At 41.8% G+C, this 18,384-nt stretch overlaps 1 protein-coding gene across 4 annotated transcripts in view; it reads right to left on the bottom strand.

Moving 5' to 3' along the window:
• The window catches only part of KCNN1 (potassium calcium-activated channel subfamily N member 1), a 189,025-nt gene that overhangs the window by 26,033 nt on the left and 144,608 nt on the right, over positions 1–18,384 (bottom strand). For all 4 annotated transcript variants that reach the window (XM_089667455.1, XM_089667447.1, XM_089667440.1 and 1 more), the window contains 2 exons: positions 10,206–10,347; positions 9,895–10,005 (listed from right to left, as the gene is read on the bottom strand). In XM_089667455.1, the coding sequence (XP_089523581.1) occupies positions 9,895–10,005; positions 10,206–10,347 (253 nt within the window). The remainder of the gene's footprint in view (positions 1–9,894; positions 10,006–10,205; positions 10,348–18,384) is intronic.

Genomic DNA, 18,384 nt, shown 5'->3' with positions numbered 1-18,384 from the left:
TAGTTACAGCTCCACACGTCGGCGCTGCCGTGCACTTTGGCAGAGACCGACATGCTCAAAGACTGGCCCACCATCTCTTCTACATATGAATTCAGGGCTGGCACTGCCTTTTTGGCGAAGAAATGCCGGCTTGGCACTCTCCACCGCGGCTCAGCACAAGCCATCATTTCTCGGAAAGGTGCTGAGTCCACCACTTGGAAAGGGAGGGACTGCAGCACCAGCAACTTGGACAGGAGGACGTTCAGCTTCTGCACCGTCGGGTGCGTGCTCGCAAACTGTTGTCTCTTGGAAACGGATTCCAAGAAAGACTGCTGACGGAATCCGTGAAGAAGAGTAGCAGGAGAAGGAGCATCTGAACGAGCGGAAGATGCCAACGAGCGACAACTCCCCTCAGCAGAGGTGTTGGAGCCTTGACTGGCTGATAGAGGGCGATTGACGTCGGGTGACGGAGCAAGTAACGGAGCGGGTGATGGAGCGGGGGCTGGGGCAGGCAGAACCGCCGTATCTTTATCACGGTTTTCCCAGGCCACCAAATGGCGACGCTGCATATGCTGATGCAACGCTGTAGTCCCAACATGGGCCCCCTGGCCACGCTTGACTTTCTGGCCACATAGTCGACATACGGCTACGTTTACTTCCTCGGGCGGCTTGACGAAAAATTGCCACACCGCCGAGTAGGAAACTTTGCCCCCGCTACTCCTCACTGGCTGACTGCTACTTCCTCCGTGCACACCGGCACCACTACTGGCCGTGGTGGTAGGCTGCAGTGGAGCTGGTGCTCTACTCCGTGGCCGTTTGCCTCCACTGACACTGCTGCGACCCTGCTGCCTCCTGGGCAACCCACCGACTGTTTTGCTCGCTGCCAAGCTGGCACCCTCTTCTCCTGATGATGCGGAAGCAATAGCCTGATGACGACGAGGCTGCCAAGTGCGATCAGCCTCATCATCATCAATTAGGGTCTCCGCGTCACTACTAGCCCCCTCGGCTGCGTGTGGGTCAGGAGACAGACCTGTCTCTAGACCGGCTACCGAGCCACTCTCCTCGCCAGTACTTCTTCGCCTGGCTGCTGAAGAGGCGGATGTCTCCCCCCGTTCCTGACCGCCCTCTGTTAGCTCTTCCTCACTGTACAGTGGGGCTGAGCCCACAGCATGCGATACTTCGCTTGGTGAGGGAACACCAAAGGACAGGGGCAGGTAGAGGACACGTGATTTCAGTGGGCTTGCTCCCGGGCCATGCCAACTAACGGTTGTGTCTGACGTACCCACCGACCGTTGGCTGTAGGTGTCAGAGGTGACCTGGGAAGAGGAAGACGACCGAGTCAACCAATCGATGACGGCAGGGTTGTCGGTGGAGACACGACCGCTGGATGACACCGGGAGCACTGGCCTCTGGCTGCGACTAGTGCTGCCTCGACCCCTTCCTCTGCTGCCACGTCTGCTTGCTCCTGAAACATTGCCTCCTCTGCCACTCCTCTGCGTGTTGTCTGACATACTCTTTAATTCAATAGTGGTTGTGAAGCAGAAAGTAACGATTCTGTGTCCCTGAGTAACAATTCTGTGTCCCCGAGTAACGATTCTGTGTCCCCGAGTAACGATTCTGTGTCCCTGAGTAACGATTCTGTGTCCCTCAGTAACGATTCTGTGTCCCTGAGTAACGATTCTGTGTCCCTGAGTAACGATTCTGTGTCCCTGAGTAACGATTCTGTGTCCCTGAGTAACAATTCTGTGTCCCTGAGTAACGATTCTGTGTCCCTCAGTAACGATTCTGTGTCCCTCAGTAATGATTCTGTGTCCCTGAGTAACGATTCTGTGTCCCTGAGTAACGATTCTGTGTCCCTGAGTAACGATTCTGTGTCCCTCAGTAACGATTCTGTGTCCCTGAGTAACGATTCTGTGTCCCTGAGTAACGATCCTGTGTCCCTGAGTAACGATCCTTTGTCCCTCAGTAACGACTCTGTGTCCCTCAGTAACGATTCTGTGTCCCTGAGTAACGATTCTGTGTCCCTGAGTAACGATCCTGTGTCCCTGAGTAACGATCCTGTGTCCCTGAGTAACGATTCTGTGTCCCTGAGTAACGATCCTGTGTCCCTGAGTAACGATTCTGTGTCCCTGAGTAACGATCCTGTGTCCCTGAGTAACGATCCTGTGTCCCTGAGTAACGATTCTGTGTCCCGGAGTAACGATTCTGTGTCCCTCAGTAACGATTCTGTGTCCCTGAGTAATGATTCTGTGTCCCTGAGTAACAATTCTGTGTCCCTGAGTAACGATTCTGTGTCCCTGAGTAACGATTCTGTGTCCCTGAGTAACGATTCTGTTTCCCTCAGTAACAATTCTGTGTCCCTGAGTAACAATTCTGTGTCCCTGAGTAACAATTCTGTGTCCCTGAGTAACAATTCTGTGTCCCTGAGTAACGATTCTGTGTCCCTGAGTAACAATTCTGTGTCCCTGAGTAACAATTCTGTGTCTGTCCCTGAGTAACGATTCTGTGTCCCTGAGTAACAATTCTGTGGCCCTAAAGTCTCTGTGGCCCTAACTCTGTCCCTAATACAGACAGGTCTGTCTCTTGAATGACCGGAGGCTAATGGAGAATTCTAAGATGGCCGCAATTTATAGCTCCACCATTACACAGTGCTGGCTGGCTGGCTGCTGATTGGCTAATGCGATCACATGTCATGAATGAATGCATTATGGGTCAGCGCGCCTTGTCTGCGCGCCTTCCCAGAGATCCCCGCTCCGTCGCCACACATGTCGCCGCCATTTTTGGGAAAATTCGATTCGTGCATCCGAAGTTTGCTAATTTTCAGATTCGGCGCGAATCAAATTTTTCCTGATCTTCGAAACGAATTCCACTTCGCCATGTTCGATTTGCTCATCTCTACCGGTGACCACTATGACTGGTAAAGGAAGTGAAGAAATTTTCCCCAGTAGAAGCACATACTGTACAGCATTAGCAAAATAGCCATTCTACTGAATGAAATAATGTACACTCACCGGCCACTTTATTAGGTACACCTTGCTAGTACTGGTTTGGACCCCCTTTTGCCTTCAGAAATACCTTAATTTTTTATGGCATAGATTCAACAAGGTGTTGGAAACATTCATCAGATATTTTGATCCATATTGGCACAATAGCATCAAGCAGTTGCTGCAGATTTGTCGACTGCACATCCATGATGCTAATCTCCCGTTCCACCACATCCCAGAGGTGCTCTATTGGATTGAGATCTGGTGACTGTGGGGGCCATTGGAGTACAGTGAACTCATTGTCCAGTTCAAGAAACCAGATTGAGGTGATTTGAGCTTTGTGATGTGGTGCATTATCCTGCTGGAAGGAGCCATCAGAAGATGCTGTAGTTATAAAGGGATGGACATGGTCAGCAACAATACTCAGGTAGGCCATGGCATTTAAATGATGCTTAATTGGTACTAAGGGGCCCAAAATGTGCCAAGTAAATATTCCCCACACCACCACCAGCCTGAACCGTTGATACAAGGCAGGATGGATCCATGCTTTCAGGTTGTTTACACCAAATTCAGACTCTACCATCTGAATGTCGCAGCTGCAATCGAGACTCATCAGACCAGGCAACATTTTTCCAATCTTCTATTGTCCAATTTTGGTGAGCCTGTGCCAATTGTAGCCTCTGTTTCCTGTTCTTAGCTGACAGGAGTGGCACCTGGAGTGATCTTTTGATGCTGTAGCCTATCTGCTTCAAGGTTCGAAAGTGTTGTGCGTTCAGAGATGGTATTCTGCATACACTGGTTGTAACAAATGGTTATTTGAGTTTCTGTTGCCTTTCTATCATCTCAAACCAATCTGCCCATTCTCCTCTGACCTCAAGAAGGATATTTTTTCTTTTTCTGGGACCATTCTCTATGAACCCTAGAGATGGTTGTGCATGAAAATCCCAGTAGATCAGCAGTTTTTAAAATACTCAGACCAGCCTGTCTGGCACCAACAACCATGCCATGTTCAAAGTCACTTGAATCCCCTTTCTTCCCCATTCTGATGCTCAGTTTGAAATTCAGCATGTAGTCTTAACCACATCTAGATGCCTAAATGTATTGAGTTGCTGCCATGTGATTGTCTGTTTATCAATTTGTGTTATCAAGCAATTGAACAGGTGTACCTAATAAAGATGCTAGTGAGTGTATAAATGGACCCCTTGAAGTGTATATTTTATTGTTTACTCCTGTACAAACATATAGGTAGTTACTAGACCAAATATTCTGAATTACACTATAACTTTCCAGAGGTTTCCAAAACATAAAACAGCTTTGGTGTACCAGACAATTCATTATTTTATTGCATACTCAACAAAAACTCATGAATTCTTTGAGCACAACATGAATTGTATACTGCAATTCAGATGCTGTACAGGTACTTTATGGCTGATTGGTTTGTGCAGTGCCCATTTCCAGTTCCCAACCTGCTCATAATAGAGACTTGTATACAGTACATTGAACAGACCTACTTATTGGATGGAGATCAGGGCTAGTATGGCTTTCCTTGTATATGGTATATGGAATGTACAGTGGAAGCTGTAGTAGTTCTATTCAGAAATGGACTTCGGTAGCACAATATTGCACAATATATTGTTGCAATACAGTATACAGTAATGTCCCTTCCAGTAAAGTACCCTGCCAAAGCCATCATAAATACAGTACAATGTTAAAGTGATTGTAAAGCCTAATTTTTATTTTCTAAAATAACAAACATGTTATACTTACCTGGCCCCAAACGTCCTCTTCTGGGGTCCCATGCCAGCGCTCTTGGCTCCTCCTCCTCTTGATGAACCACCACAGGAAGTTGCTTCCTATGGGGGCACACCTGCAGGCTTGCTCCCCAGCCAAGCTGTGCACATCTATAGACCAACACAGCTCTTGGCCGATGGCTTCTCTCACTGAATCCTGTAAAGAGAGGGAGCAGCGCTGCTGCACTCAGGCACAGGACTGGATCGAGATAGGGCTCAGGTAAGTATTTATGCAGGTGAGGGGGCGATATAAATACTAGGACATGTTTTACCTTAATGCAGGGAATGCATTAAGGTAAAAAATGTCTTGCTTTTAGAACCATTTTAGATAAACAAATGGTTTGCCCAAATGGTAAAACAGCAACAGTAAATCAAGTACAATATGCAGTACTTCTATTCCTCTCATAATGACCAATTACACACCTCTGTAGGGTGTAAACAGGTCATAATTAAAGCGGAGCTCCACCCAAAAGAGGAAATTCCACTTTAAGCCATTGTCCCCATTGAGGATTGGCACCTTTGGGGAGCGGGTACCCGAATTTGACAGGTACCCGCTCTCACTTCCACTGCGATCGCCTAGGAAGCGGAAGTTGCCCTCCCCAAAGTCTGACAGGTCCCAGAAGAATACGGGACCATTCACAAAGCGCAGCGCTTCTCGCACATGTGCAGTGGGCACTCGGCTGTGAATCCGAAAGCTGTCACAGCCAGGTGCCCGCATTGAAGATGTCAGCGCTAGGGAGAGAAGACGGCCGGTAAAACCAGCGGTGGTGAAGACACCGCTGGACCGAGGGACAGGTAAGTGGCTGTATTTTAAATATGTTAAAGTGGCTGTATTTTAAAAGTCAGCAGCTACAGGTTTTGTAGCTGCTGACTTTCATTTATTTTTGTCTGGGGAAGGAAGCCAAAAAAAGAACTTTGTTTTAATGGGGGCCTGAACCTGGACCTACAGAATCTAGGCTGGCCTGCGACAGAGGCTAGAACAGCAATGGGCAAACTACGGCCCGCGGGCCGTATACGGCCCGGCGGACCTTTTAATCCGGCCCGCGGAGCTAGGCTCCCGCTAGGCTCCTCTCACAGTCCGCCCTGAAGACTGGTGTAGCATGAAAATCTGTATCCTATGAGGATCTGTCCCCCTCGACGTATCTGCGCATGTGCCGGAGATCGCCGATCGGCTGCTAATGCCGAAACTGGCACATGCGCAGATACTTCGAGGGGGACAGATCCTCATAGGAGACAGATTTTCATGCTACACCGGAACGGCGCAGGAACACGGCGAGAGGAACGCGTGGAGCAAAGGTAAGTGAATTGACACAGGGGGGACTTGGGGATTTAATATGGGGGATGAATTAATATGGGGAATGAATTACTATAGGGGGGATGAATTACTATATGGGGGATGAATTACTATGGGGGATGAATTACTATATGGGGGATGAATTACTATGGGGGATGAATTACTATGGGGGATGAATTACTATATGGGGGATGAATTACTATGGGGGATGAATTACTATGGGGGATGAATTACTATGGGGGATGAATTACTATATGGGGGATGAATTACTATAGGGGGGATGAATTACTATAGGGGGGATGAATTACTATGGGGGATGAATTACTATATGGGGGATGAATTACTATATGGGGGATTAATTACTATGCTTACTATGGGGGAATATTACTATACTTACTATGGATGACACATACACATCATTCATCTACTCTTGGTCCGGCCCCCGGGTCCAATATATGAACCCATTGCGGCCCTCAAGTCAAAAAGTTTTCCCACCCCTGGGCTAGAACCTAGAAAGTAGTTTCCCTTCTGGTCGTACAGAATCTAAATTGACCTGTGAGAGAGGTTAAAGAAACTGGAAGATAGTTGCTTATTTAAATCTAAATAATTATTGGAGAAGTCTGCTATGCTGATGGATCTTTGCTGTATCCTGTATCTTTTTTGTGTATCCTGTAGCTGTAACCTTCTCTTCTCAAAATAATTGAGCAGAAATTATCAAAAGAAGATTAAAACTCTGTCTCTCTGTTGACAGGATGGGGTTTATTTACTAAAGCTGGAGAGTCCAAAATCAGACTCCCTTCTGCATAGAAACCAATCTGCTTCCAGGTTTCATTGCCAAAGCTTCATTGAACAAGCTGAGGTTAGAAGCTGATTGGTTTCTATGCAGAAGGGAGTCTGATTTTGGACTCTCCAGCTTTAGTAAATAAACCCCGATACGTCACATGAAAGAAAGCTGGAGAGCTCACAAAATTCCAGAAGCTCCTTTGCGGGTAAACGTTACCCAAATATTTTTAGTTCACTTGAAGGCTGCAGGTGATGTTTATCAAGTAGAATAGCTTCATTCTAGAAGTTAAAAATCTGTTTCCGATGTGAAATACAGAGATTTGATTACACATACTTGTATTACTCTTCCCATTTTAGCTGAGATGGACTCTTCTGGATTAGTCAGTCATATAAAGGCTACCAATAAGTATGCAGGCAGTGCTAGGCTTTCTTAAAATACAGTAAAGCTTTTAAAAAATATAGATAAAATAAAAGAAAACATAAGTTTATACAATTGAAAACATAATAAATAAATAAATAAATAAAACTGACCATAACTAATTCCTTCAAAGGAAAACACTGGCCTAAACAAAATTTGTACTTTCTAATCGTAGAGCGTTCTATATTCCAAAATATAACCTAATAACAACATTATTGCTATTTTTGAAGCAAGTAAAGATTCCAGACAAATTAGAAGACTGCCTTAACCAGACAATCGGAATAATTTGCTGTCAGTGTTTGACCATCCTTAAAGAAAACCTGTTGTCACAGCAACATAAAGACTGACACTGTTTTGCTATGCATGAAAATGCAGATAAAGATTTTAATCTAAATATCTATATCTGCATACTTGTTCAAGGTTAGTGACTCAGAGAACATTGATAGCAGCAGCCAAGAAACTAGCATTTTCAGAAGGGGGTCAACAAAGGCAGCCCCCATCAGGGCTGCTGTTAGAAACCACGGGGCCCCATACAGCCAAAGTGACAGGGCCCCTCACCCTCCAAAAAAACACAGTTTACTATGCTTCAATTATGAATGAACACAGTGAGTGATCAGTACTGACCACTAATTGTGTTCATGCAGAAAATGAAGAGGCTTGTAAATGACATATTTACCAGGCCCTTCCCATAATCTCCATCCTGAAGGAATCTATTGTGTGCTCGCAACTGCCGATGGAAAGTAGAGGAGGGAATCTGGCAGCACTACAGGGGGAGGGGAGGTACACTAGGGGGGGGGGGGCTGGGCAGCAAGGGGAAACATATGGTGCACAAGGAGGGTGATGAAGGGGAAATTACTGGAACCAATCCCCTGTATGACTCTCTCTGCAGCAGCTAAAAAACTCTTTCACCAACTGAAAATCAGGGAGAGGAAAGGGAGAAGAAGCCAGCTTTCAGCTGTTGCAGAGAGAGCCGTTTGGAGGATCGGTTCCAGTAATTCCCCCCCGCCATGCTGATCACCCTCTCTGCCCTCATCTTTACCCAGATGCCTGGGCCCCCCCTGCTTGCTTGGGCCCTGTACGGGAGGACTGGTGGTACGCCCTTATCCACAGCTCTGGCCCCCATATTCTGTCATGGCAGATTGAAGTTAAAGTGACCCTTTCACCAATTTAAAATTTCAGGTATAAGTATTTAAACATGCTTAGTGTTTTTCCTTTCCATAATTATTTTTTATTTACTTGCGATGTGCCTTTAAACTTTGAAAATCTGACTACTGCAGAACAGTCAATTCCTTAACAGGGTGGACTGACAACTCATGGGGCCCCCGGGCAATAGGGGATCATGGGGCCCCTGTGTCCTCACCCACACCCAAAAAAACTATGAAAAGGTACCAAGGGCATCTCATGGGGCCCCCTACTGACCCCGAGCCCTCGGGCAGTGCCCGAGTACCAGAATGGTCAGTCCGCCCCTGTCCTTAACACAGTCTTCTTGCATGTCATAGTCCTCTTCTCTTCTTGAAGTGTCTAATTACTTTGTGCTGGTCCTGCTCCTCGACCTCTCCCTTCACCTCCCTACAGAACTTTTTACGTAGCTTCTGCAGGACGAGCACAGGGGAAAACTATAGGGTGTCACATGAGTAATAGCTCTGAGTATGCTGGGGCTGCTGATATAATATCCAAGATAGTGGTGTCCAGCAGCAGTATTGGGACTTTTGGATGTCTATCCAAGGGAGGCTTTTCCAGATAAATAACATACATAAAATTTGTTAAATATACATATAATCTGATGGAAGATTTATTTTGAAAAGAGTGGTCTGAGAACAGGGTCTCTTTAAGCTCACTAGGAATCAGAAAGAACCATGCAATGTCTGTGCTCACTCCCCCCCAGTGAGGCCTCTTTCACACAGGGCAGACTCCAACTGCAATTTGCTTGCTCAGCAGGGGATCTGACTGCTACTCCCCGATGAGTAGGCTCATGACAGGTCCATTTCCCCTCCACTAATGCTGAGCAGACAGGGACACAGCCCGCTCTCCTCTATGGGCAAGCTGGATGTAAATGGAATGCCTGTCCGTTAACACCAGCTGCCATCCGATCTGCTGGACAAAAAAGGGGAAATGGATCATCATCCGTCTGTTTTTGGTGGCCTGGATTGGATGTAGGTGGGTGTAAAGGGACAATGTTTCTATATACCTGGCGCTCCATAGAGAACAATGGAGGTTCCAATTGGGTCCACCTGAAAAGCGGACAGTCGAACCCAATCAGAACATTTGTGTTAAAGGGGCCTGACAGTTAAGAATTCTGAGGAGTAGGAACAGGGCTGCACACGACTACTATTTTTCTTCATTCTTCTATACATTTAGGAGAAGGTATATGGAACTGTAAATACTAGGGGTTTATTTATGTTTTCACCCAAGGTTCACAAAGCCTTCACCTAAGATCCACACACTTTTTCAGATTCAGTCAACTTTGTGTGAAAACGTTTCTTAATAGACCCCTAAGTATTTTGTCCTTAAAAGGGTTGTTTTTCCTAAAGTCACAAAGAAACTATGTTACCAGCCAAGTGGCAGACAATGCTTTTCAACCATCCAAATTTCTAACATTACCCATCACAAGCCACCCCATTCCCAGCCCATCCAGCTGCTAAGTACCCGCTTTGAAAGTTGTGTGTCCATCATAAAGTTGTGTACGTGTTTCTCAGCTTTGGTGAGTTCCAACTTTCTTGCAACAACGGCAACAACCAGAGCTGTGCAGCCTGCACCCTGTGGAAGGAAAGGAAATACTCACTGCAGACATGGAACAAGAAGAAAAAAAACATGAATTGAGATAGAAATTAGGCAAGAAATATGGGGTAGGATCTAAGGTACTACAAGGATGGAGGGAGGAAGGGACGACAGAGAGAAGCAGGAAGACAATGGGGAATGAATGATGTGAATGCAGCTCAACTGCTTTATTGTCTTACCATAATGCCAGTTAGTAGACAGACTCCCTTTCCACAATATGTGTTAGGCACCATGTCTCCATAACCAATTGACAGGAACGTTATAGAAATCAGCCACATGGCACCCAGGAAGTTACTGGTCACCTCCTGTTTGTCATGGTACCTGCCGGGGAGAGTAAACAGAGGAAGAGCAGAGTAAGTTAGTCTAGCAGGGGAGATTTTTTTTCTAAATTCTAAAACGCCTGTCATGCAGCATTTTCAAGTGAATGTATTATAGGCTGGATTCCCCCAACCTCATTTGATGTCAAAGATAACGTGCCCAAACGCTGACACCTGAAGGGTTTAAAGCTCAGTCCTGCAGTACTGCTTGATCAAAGATGTTTCTTTCTAGGACCCAAGTGAACTAATATTCCATATATTAAGTCTTGCAATTTCATTATTTTATTGGCCAGAAAGAGTTGAGGATTTGAATATTAATCAAAACATTATTTTTTATTAAACTAAAGGATGCAGAAATCCCAAAAATCTTTGCTACAAAATTAAATGAAGCTAAGTTAAATGAAAGCAAATTACCACCAAGAGTCTTCTGACTTTAGCCTGTTGATATTATTTATCTACACAAGTTTCAAGAAATTTCCGTACTGTTCAGGTGGCTTTAAAACCCAAAGTATAGTGAATGACCATTAGGAAATCTTATGACTACATCTATCACTCTTTATTTTTTTTTTACCTCTGCAGCTTCAGGTGTTACTTTTGGCCTCCACAAGCCACAGTAAGCATACAATAAATCTTCCATGGATGTATGTGGACACTTTAAATAGAATCTGGTTGGCTGTTCTCAGCAAAAGTGCCAGACTTTTTAAAGAAAACCACCAAAAACTGCTTTCATCCCTGATTTTTAAATTACAGCAAAATAAATTTAAATATTTAGCAATGATATCTGCAGCATCTTGTCTGCAATACAATACTGTGCATATCTTGTGAAGTTGCTGAAAGATTTAGCCCTATGATAAGCATTATCATTAGAACACTTTGGTCCTAGTAGGGACAAGTTGTCTTAGAAAATGGACACTGTGGAACACATTTTTCTGCCACAGAGGTTCTGCATGACCTAAATAATTAATTGTATTTTAGGACTGAGCCTTTAAAGAGTAACTCCATCTTTTTTTTATTGTGTAGCTAAGACAGAGCAGCAAAACAACTGATGTAAATAATAATCATTGCATATTTTATTCCAGGAGTCCACTGTCCCAAGCTAAGAGATTTCAGAGTTTGTTTTGCATAGGTAATGATTACTATTTATAGAGTTTATCATTTCACTGCTCTGATTTACTGGATCAATAGTTAGAAAGATGGAGATATACTTTAAACATGACCATGCTCACTGCATGCTTTCAAAATGAGCTTTTCTTACTAAGTTCTCTCACATGGGTCATGAGCGAAGTGGGCAAAGAAAATTTCATCAAACCCCTCACATGCATGCCGCAGACATGTGGCATGTAAGGGACATGCTTAAGCACATGGATGGTAGGCTAAACTGCATGCTGAAACCATCCGGGAACTTCATGACTTGCAAAAGTTCCCTCATCCCATGGATCCAGGTGATATGGGGTCAAGTGCCATTTCCAGGTGGAAACAAAAACATATCAAAAATGTCATCCTCGGACGTATTGATTTGAATTCCCATTACTCTAACTTTTATTAGTCCATTGGTTATTTTCATACCAGCTGCAAAACTGGTAGAGTCTGCTTATCAAGGCAAAAGGAGGCCGAATGAAACATACAATGTTATTAGGAAATAAAAAAAATGAAAAAAATTACACTTCTCAATGTTTTTTAACAGTCTTTACAATGAAGCTTATGAAAATTAATTAGAAAATCTATTAATTTTTAGTTCAGTGCTACAAAATTTGTTGTGTTTTTGAGCCTGATTAAATGCTTGCCTTCACGGGCTACAGACCCAGAAGCAAGTCGAATTGAGAATGCTTTTATGCTGGATAGCTGTTTGTATAGTTTTAACCTGATTACAACTAATTTCAAATTCCTTCTGTGGTACTTCTGAGTAGTTTAGAAGTCGCTTCATGCTGCTCTTTGGTTGTTTTGATAGCCTTCTGAGATGTTTCTGGGCTGCTTCAGAGATGCTTAAGGCTTCATGTACAGAAACCTATCCTGACGCGAGAAAATGCAAAATGCGGCAACCGCAGTACTGCATCTTTGTTACAGTTTTGCAGCATTTTGCGTTTTCCCACAGGCGGCGGTCAAAACGTTCCTATCCTAAATGCGATTCTTCCGCTTTCAGGAGATGGAAGTTTAACCTCACCTAAACGTGGCAACTCCTAAACTCCGATAAAAGCGTATGTTTTTCTATTCTATTCTTTTCTATTATTTTATATTCTATTCTAATGTATTCTGTTTGAATTCAAATTCATTCTATTCAAAATTGTAATTTCCGAAGACAGTTACAGTCTTTCTATTTTATTCTATTGTATTGTTTTTATATACTATTATGTTTTTTCTATTTTATTCTTTGATTTTCTATTCTACTCTTTTCTATTCTTCTCTATTCTATTCTTTGATTTTCTATTCTAATCTTTTCTGTTCTATTCTCTTCTAATTGACTCTATTCTATTCCTTTATGTGCTGTTCTATTTTGTTTTACTCTATTATTTTCTATTCTATTCTTTGATTTTCTGTTCTACTCTTTTCTATTCTTCTCTATTCTATTCTTTGATTTTCTATTCTAATCTTTTCTGCTCTATTCTCTTCTAATTGACTCTATTCTATTCCTTCATGTGCTGTTCTATTTTGTTTTACTCTATTATTTTCTATTCTATTCTTTGATTTTCTGTTCTACTCTTTTCTATTCTTCTCTATTCTATTCTTTGATTTTCTATTCTAATCTTTTCTGTTCTATTCTCTTCTAATTGACTCTATTCTATTCCTTTATGTGCTGTTCTATTTTGTTTTACTCTATTATTTTCTATTCTATTCTTTGATTTTCTGTTCTAATCTTTTCTATTCTATTCCTTGATTTTCTGTTCTAATCTTTTCCATTCTATTCTAATGGATTCTATTATTTTCTATTCCTTTATTTTCTACTTTATTCTGTTCTGTTCTTTTATTTTGTATTCTGTTCTTTTTTCCCTCTATTGTTTTCCATTCTATTCTATTCGATTCTTTTTCTATTCTATTCTTCTCTACACCTTTATTTTCTGTTCTATTTTATTCTATTGTTGTTTTCAAATTCAAATTGTTTTTCTAATTTGTTTTTGAAATTGACTTTGTTTTTTAATGTGTTTTCGAATTCGAATCAATCTGAATTTCAGGCAAATTTAGTTTTGGTATTTAAGATTCATTTAAATTCATTACTATTGTAATTGGAAATTTGGATACATTGACATCTTGGAATAACGGAAAATTCGTCCGAACCTTGATTCGGAATGAAACGAACTGCACATGTCTCAGGGTGACAACTCTCTCATTGTACTGTATCTATGGAGTAAGCAGTGTTGTCACCACAGGCTGCTCTGTTGATTTGGGCTACAAACCCTTCGCCCTTCATCCTCATTATATAAGGAGGAAAAGCTGTGTACCTCACAGAAGATAGCTTTGAGAGCTTAGAACATTGTTTGAGATTTCAGTTTTCAACGGGCATTTTTCTGTACTTGCAGAAAATGTACTTAACTTGAAAAAAGAAAACTAATAAAGACACCACATCTAAAGATTGGTGAGCTGCACTATACTACACTTTTGCTCTTAGATGTGCACTTTAGGGGCACTCTCAAACCTGTGCATGGACAGGTGGTTTTCTGCACTAGAAAAACACCAATCTCCGCAAGGGTGCATAGAAAACAAGAGTTTTTTTATGTTCTCTGTTCACACTAAAATGTAGGCGGCAAGTGTGGAGCACTGCTGTGAGGTGATCTGTAGCCTGTCCATATTTTTCTACACTGCATTGAACACAGGGAGCTCTCTTTTTGTCAGTGGGTTTGGGGTATATTTTATTACGTCATTGTTACTATTATTCTGTTTTGTTTTCAAGTAAGAACTGTGTTGGCTTTACTGATTTTTAAAGTGAACCTGTGCCCAGAATAAAGACATTAATTGATTTCTTATGAATTTCCGCACAATACCTGCAGCTAGAAAGATCTATGATGGTTTGTTTTAAAATACTTTTACTGCTTGTTAAAGTGTTACTAAACCTAGGACTGTGCATCAACTATATCTGGTCTCCCACAGTACACACAACATGGAAATACAATTATTTTAATAAACATAAACTGCTAAATACTTTTTCTCATCAGCAGTATATAGCAGTCTTGTGTTCAGCCAAGCACTAGCTAAAGCTTATAGGGGGATGCAAAACCGCTGACCTCTGTCTGACCAGTGCTGACTGGCCCTGTGCTGATCACATTTACTCCCCCCCCCAAAAAAAAACTCTCTAGCAATACACACCAAACTGAGCATGTGCAAATGCCTACAGTTCAGTCTGTCTTATTAGGAGATAAGAAGTGGACGCTTGAACAAGGGAAGGAACAGAGCAGTCACGATAAAAAGGCCTTTTTTACACAATGCGGAGGATTAACCCCTTAGGTTCCACAGTGAGTATAACAAGCATGCTTTACTGCATATACAGGCTGATTGTACTGTTGTGGGTTTAGTAACACTTTAAGAATAGGCATATACATTAATGACCATGGTCTGGGCAGAGTTGCATTTGCAGTATTAGAAATGTGGAACTTAGAGTAAAGTGGATCAGGGGTTTCTGGCAGTAGAAAGGGCTTTGATAGTATTTTATAAAGAGCATTATTTTAGTACATGCGGTCATTCATATGCAATGCAATGCTTCGATAACACCAATTAAAGAAAGAGGTATGCAGTAACCATGCACAAAAACATTCTATCTTTAGGTTCATTATTCTACACTGATAAAAGCTACGCTTTGAATGGTTTGGGCTGAAATAGGGTAATTGTATAACATTATTAAATATGTTCCAATGTCTTTATAAATTTATTTTTTCTTTTTAAATATGTTCAACATTTTAACCAAACTACAGGAATGACCTGTTCGCTGCAACAAAGTCACAGTAGGTCTAGTCATTTTATGTGGCAACATAACAAGGATACTTCTAGCCGTGTAAAGAAAGGATGGTGTTCCTGTGATACAGGTGAAGTTACACAGAAACAACTACAACTAACCAATATATATATATATATATATATATATATATATATATATACACATAAAACACTTCTGTGTAGGACCTGTAAGAGATTGAATATGCAGACTTAACCACTTATAACATAATATTGCCTTGATACACAGACACCAATGGTCAATAAGAAAAATACTGTTTGAGTGCTTCAGACAGGAATTCATGCTTATAATTCTATGCAATATTGTATATTAAATTATCACAATTACATAAATACAGAATCTTTAGAGGCATATTGATATAGTAGTGACTGTGACTTTTACCAAACATTCACTGCAGGGAAATCATTCACAGTAATTTAAATACATGCACCAGGGAGATTGACCTGCAGTGAAGTTTGGTGAATGTCACACTCGCTGCTTTATAAATAAGCCCCGTCTCTACATTATCCATTGCCCTTATTCTCTGAGATACCATATTTATTCCCATTACTAAGGGGTAAACATGCTTAGATGAACATTAGAGCAAAAACGAAGTACATGCTGGAAATGAAAGAACCCCAAACCTTTTTGTTATGTCATAAATGGATTCAAATGAAGATAGTATCTAACTGCTGTCATGAAATCAAGCAGTGAAAGTGGAAAGAGGGGTTTAGGAAGGAAAAGGGTATAGGTAGGAGAAAGGAAGCATTTTAGAGGTTGCTGCAGTTGTTTATTTTTCTCTTTGTAATTCTTTCAGTTGAATATATCCCATCTTGGAATCTGCATGGCTAATGCCTGGTCCATTCATACACTATATTAGCACAGTAGACAAAAAGTTTAACGTACACAATGCTAAAACACATAAAAATGAGGAAAACATAAAGTAAATACTATTATATCCTGGGTTACCCCAAGAAACATAGCTTAAACAGCATACAGATCCTATTAATCGCTGAGCTCTAAATTCCTGCAGAAGTAGGCCTTTCTCATAGAATATGCACAAAACTGCAATGATGTCTTTCTGCATACGGATGAACTAAACACTGGGCCCATCACAAGCTCAAATTCAGAATTCTGACTTTTAATCTCCGAATTCTGACTTTGAAACTTAGAATTTAGAATTTTAATCTCAGAATTCTGACTTTTAATCTCCAAATTCTAACTTTGAAACTTAGAATTCAGAATTTCAAGCTCAGAATTCTGGCTTTTAATCTCCAAATTCTAACTTTGAAATTTAGAATTCCGAATTTTAATCTCAGAATTCTTTCTTCAAATCTCCGAATTCTGACTTTGAAAAATAGAATTCAGAATTTTAAGCTCAGAATACTGACTTTTGATCTCCGAAATTCTGACTTTAAAACTCAGAATTCTGACTTTGAATTTTCTCTACTTGTCCTCTGAGTTTATGAATGTGACTATAGAGTAAAGTCAAACTCCAGGTTTACTTTCACTTAAAGCATAGTTCCAGTCACAATATAAAAGAATAGAAGTCAGCAGCTACAAAAACTGTAGCTGCTGCCATTTAAAAAACCGACACCCACCTGTCCTACGATCCAGTGGTGTCCTCACTACAGCCGAGTTCACCATCCATCCTGTGTCCCCGGCACCAGCATAAGTGTGGGTACCAGGCTGTGACAGTTTGTGGCTTCACAGATGGGTGCCCATTACACATGCGGGAGTAGCACTGTGCTTTCTGTTTTTCTTTCTGTCTCGTGTCCAAGAAGACTACGGGGAGGAAGGGGAGGACAACTTCCGCTTCCGGTCGCCTAGGTGATCGCAGTGGAAGTGGGAAACGGGTACCTGTCAATATCAGGTACCCACTCTCCAAAGGTGCCAATCCTTAACGGGTAGCAGGAGACGAAGCCTTAAAGTGGAACTTCCTGTTTTGGATGGAGCTCCGCTTTAAGTAGTTTGTTTGGACCAAGCTGGCCCAAACAAACTATTTCCTTTACTAATTATAGGGCTGCATAAACTGTATGTTGCCTCAGTTACATACAGTATATGGTGCTGTTTTATGGTAGCGGTACAGAGACTTCACATTCTGCTGCTGAAACATAATCCAGTTAGGCTGAGTACTTCTCTGCCATTCACAGGAAGCCATGTTCATTTATCAATGAATCTGAGGCTTCCTCTGATTAGCCAAGGTGAAGAGGCGAGTGGATAATGTCACAATATCCACCTTAGTCAGTCAGAGGAAGCTTTGTGTCCATTGATAAACAAATACCAGGCTGTCTGTGAATGGCTCAGAAGTGCTCAGTCTGACTCAATGTTGTTCTGGAAACAGACGGTAAGTCTCCATACTGCTGTTGAAAAACATTGCTGTATACTGTGTGAGGTTACATACAGTTTATACAGCATCGACAGAAGCTGCCTAATTTGGTAAAGGAAATAGTTTGCATGGGCTATCCTTCCCCAAACTAACGGTTTAAAGTGAAACCTTAAACCTCAAAATTTTCTATGGAACACTATACTACAAAATACTCCCACAAATGCAGGCCGTTGATTGCAAACAAGATTTGTTAATTCGCACACACAAAAAAGTATTTTCCCTAACAAATTCATTCAAGACCATGTTGCAAAAATGAATACACCCCAACGAAAGTCTTAGGAGTAAAGCTAGATTTTAGACAACAAATTAATAATTAACAAGAATTTAGCTACAGGTGAGTCTCAACAGGTGTCCAACAGACAGTTGATTATAAAAGGGCGTTACTTAACAAAGAATACCCCTTCCCATTTCATGCTGTCAGCAATGATGCCACATGGAAGAGAAATGTTACAAGGCCAGAGAAAGAAAATAATTTCTTTACACAGGAAAGGTGAAGGCTACAAGAAGATCAGCAAAACTTTATTTATCAGTCAGAATACTGTAGAAAAGTGATACCAAGAATTTAACAAAGCTGAAATTGCAACCATCTCACAGAGACTTCCAGACCGTCCACGGAAATGAACACCTCGACAGGAGTGTCTTCTGATGAGAAGGGTTGAAGAAAATCGCCATGAAAATTCACTGCAGTTAGCTAAAGAAGTAGAAAGCCAAACTGGGGTGATTGTTTCCCATGA

This window comes from Staurois parvus, unplaced genomic scaffold (assembly GCF_062004578.1).
Source record: "Staurois parvus isolate SC_StPar_1 unplaced genomic scaffold, SC_StPar_1.0 ptg000053l, whole genome shotgun sequence".
Taxonomy (NCBI): domain Eukaryota; kingdom Metazoa; phylum Chordata; class Amphibia; order Anura; family Ranidae; genus Staurois; species Staurois parvus.
This window is presented reverse-complemented; position numbering and strand designations above follow the sequence as displayed.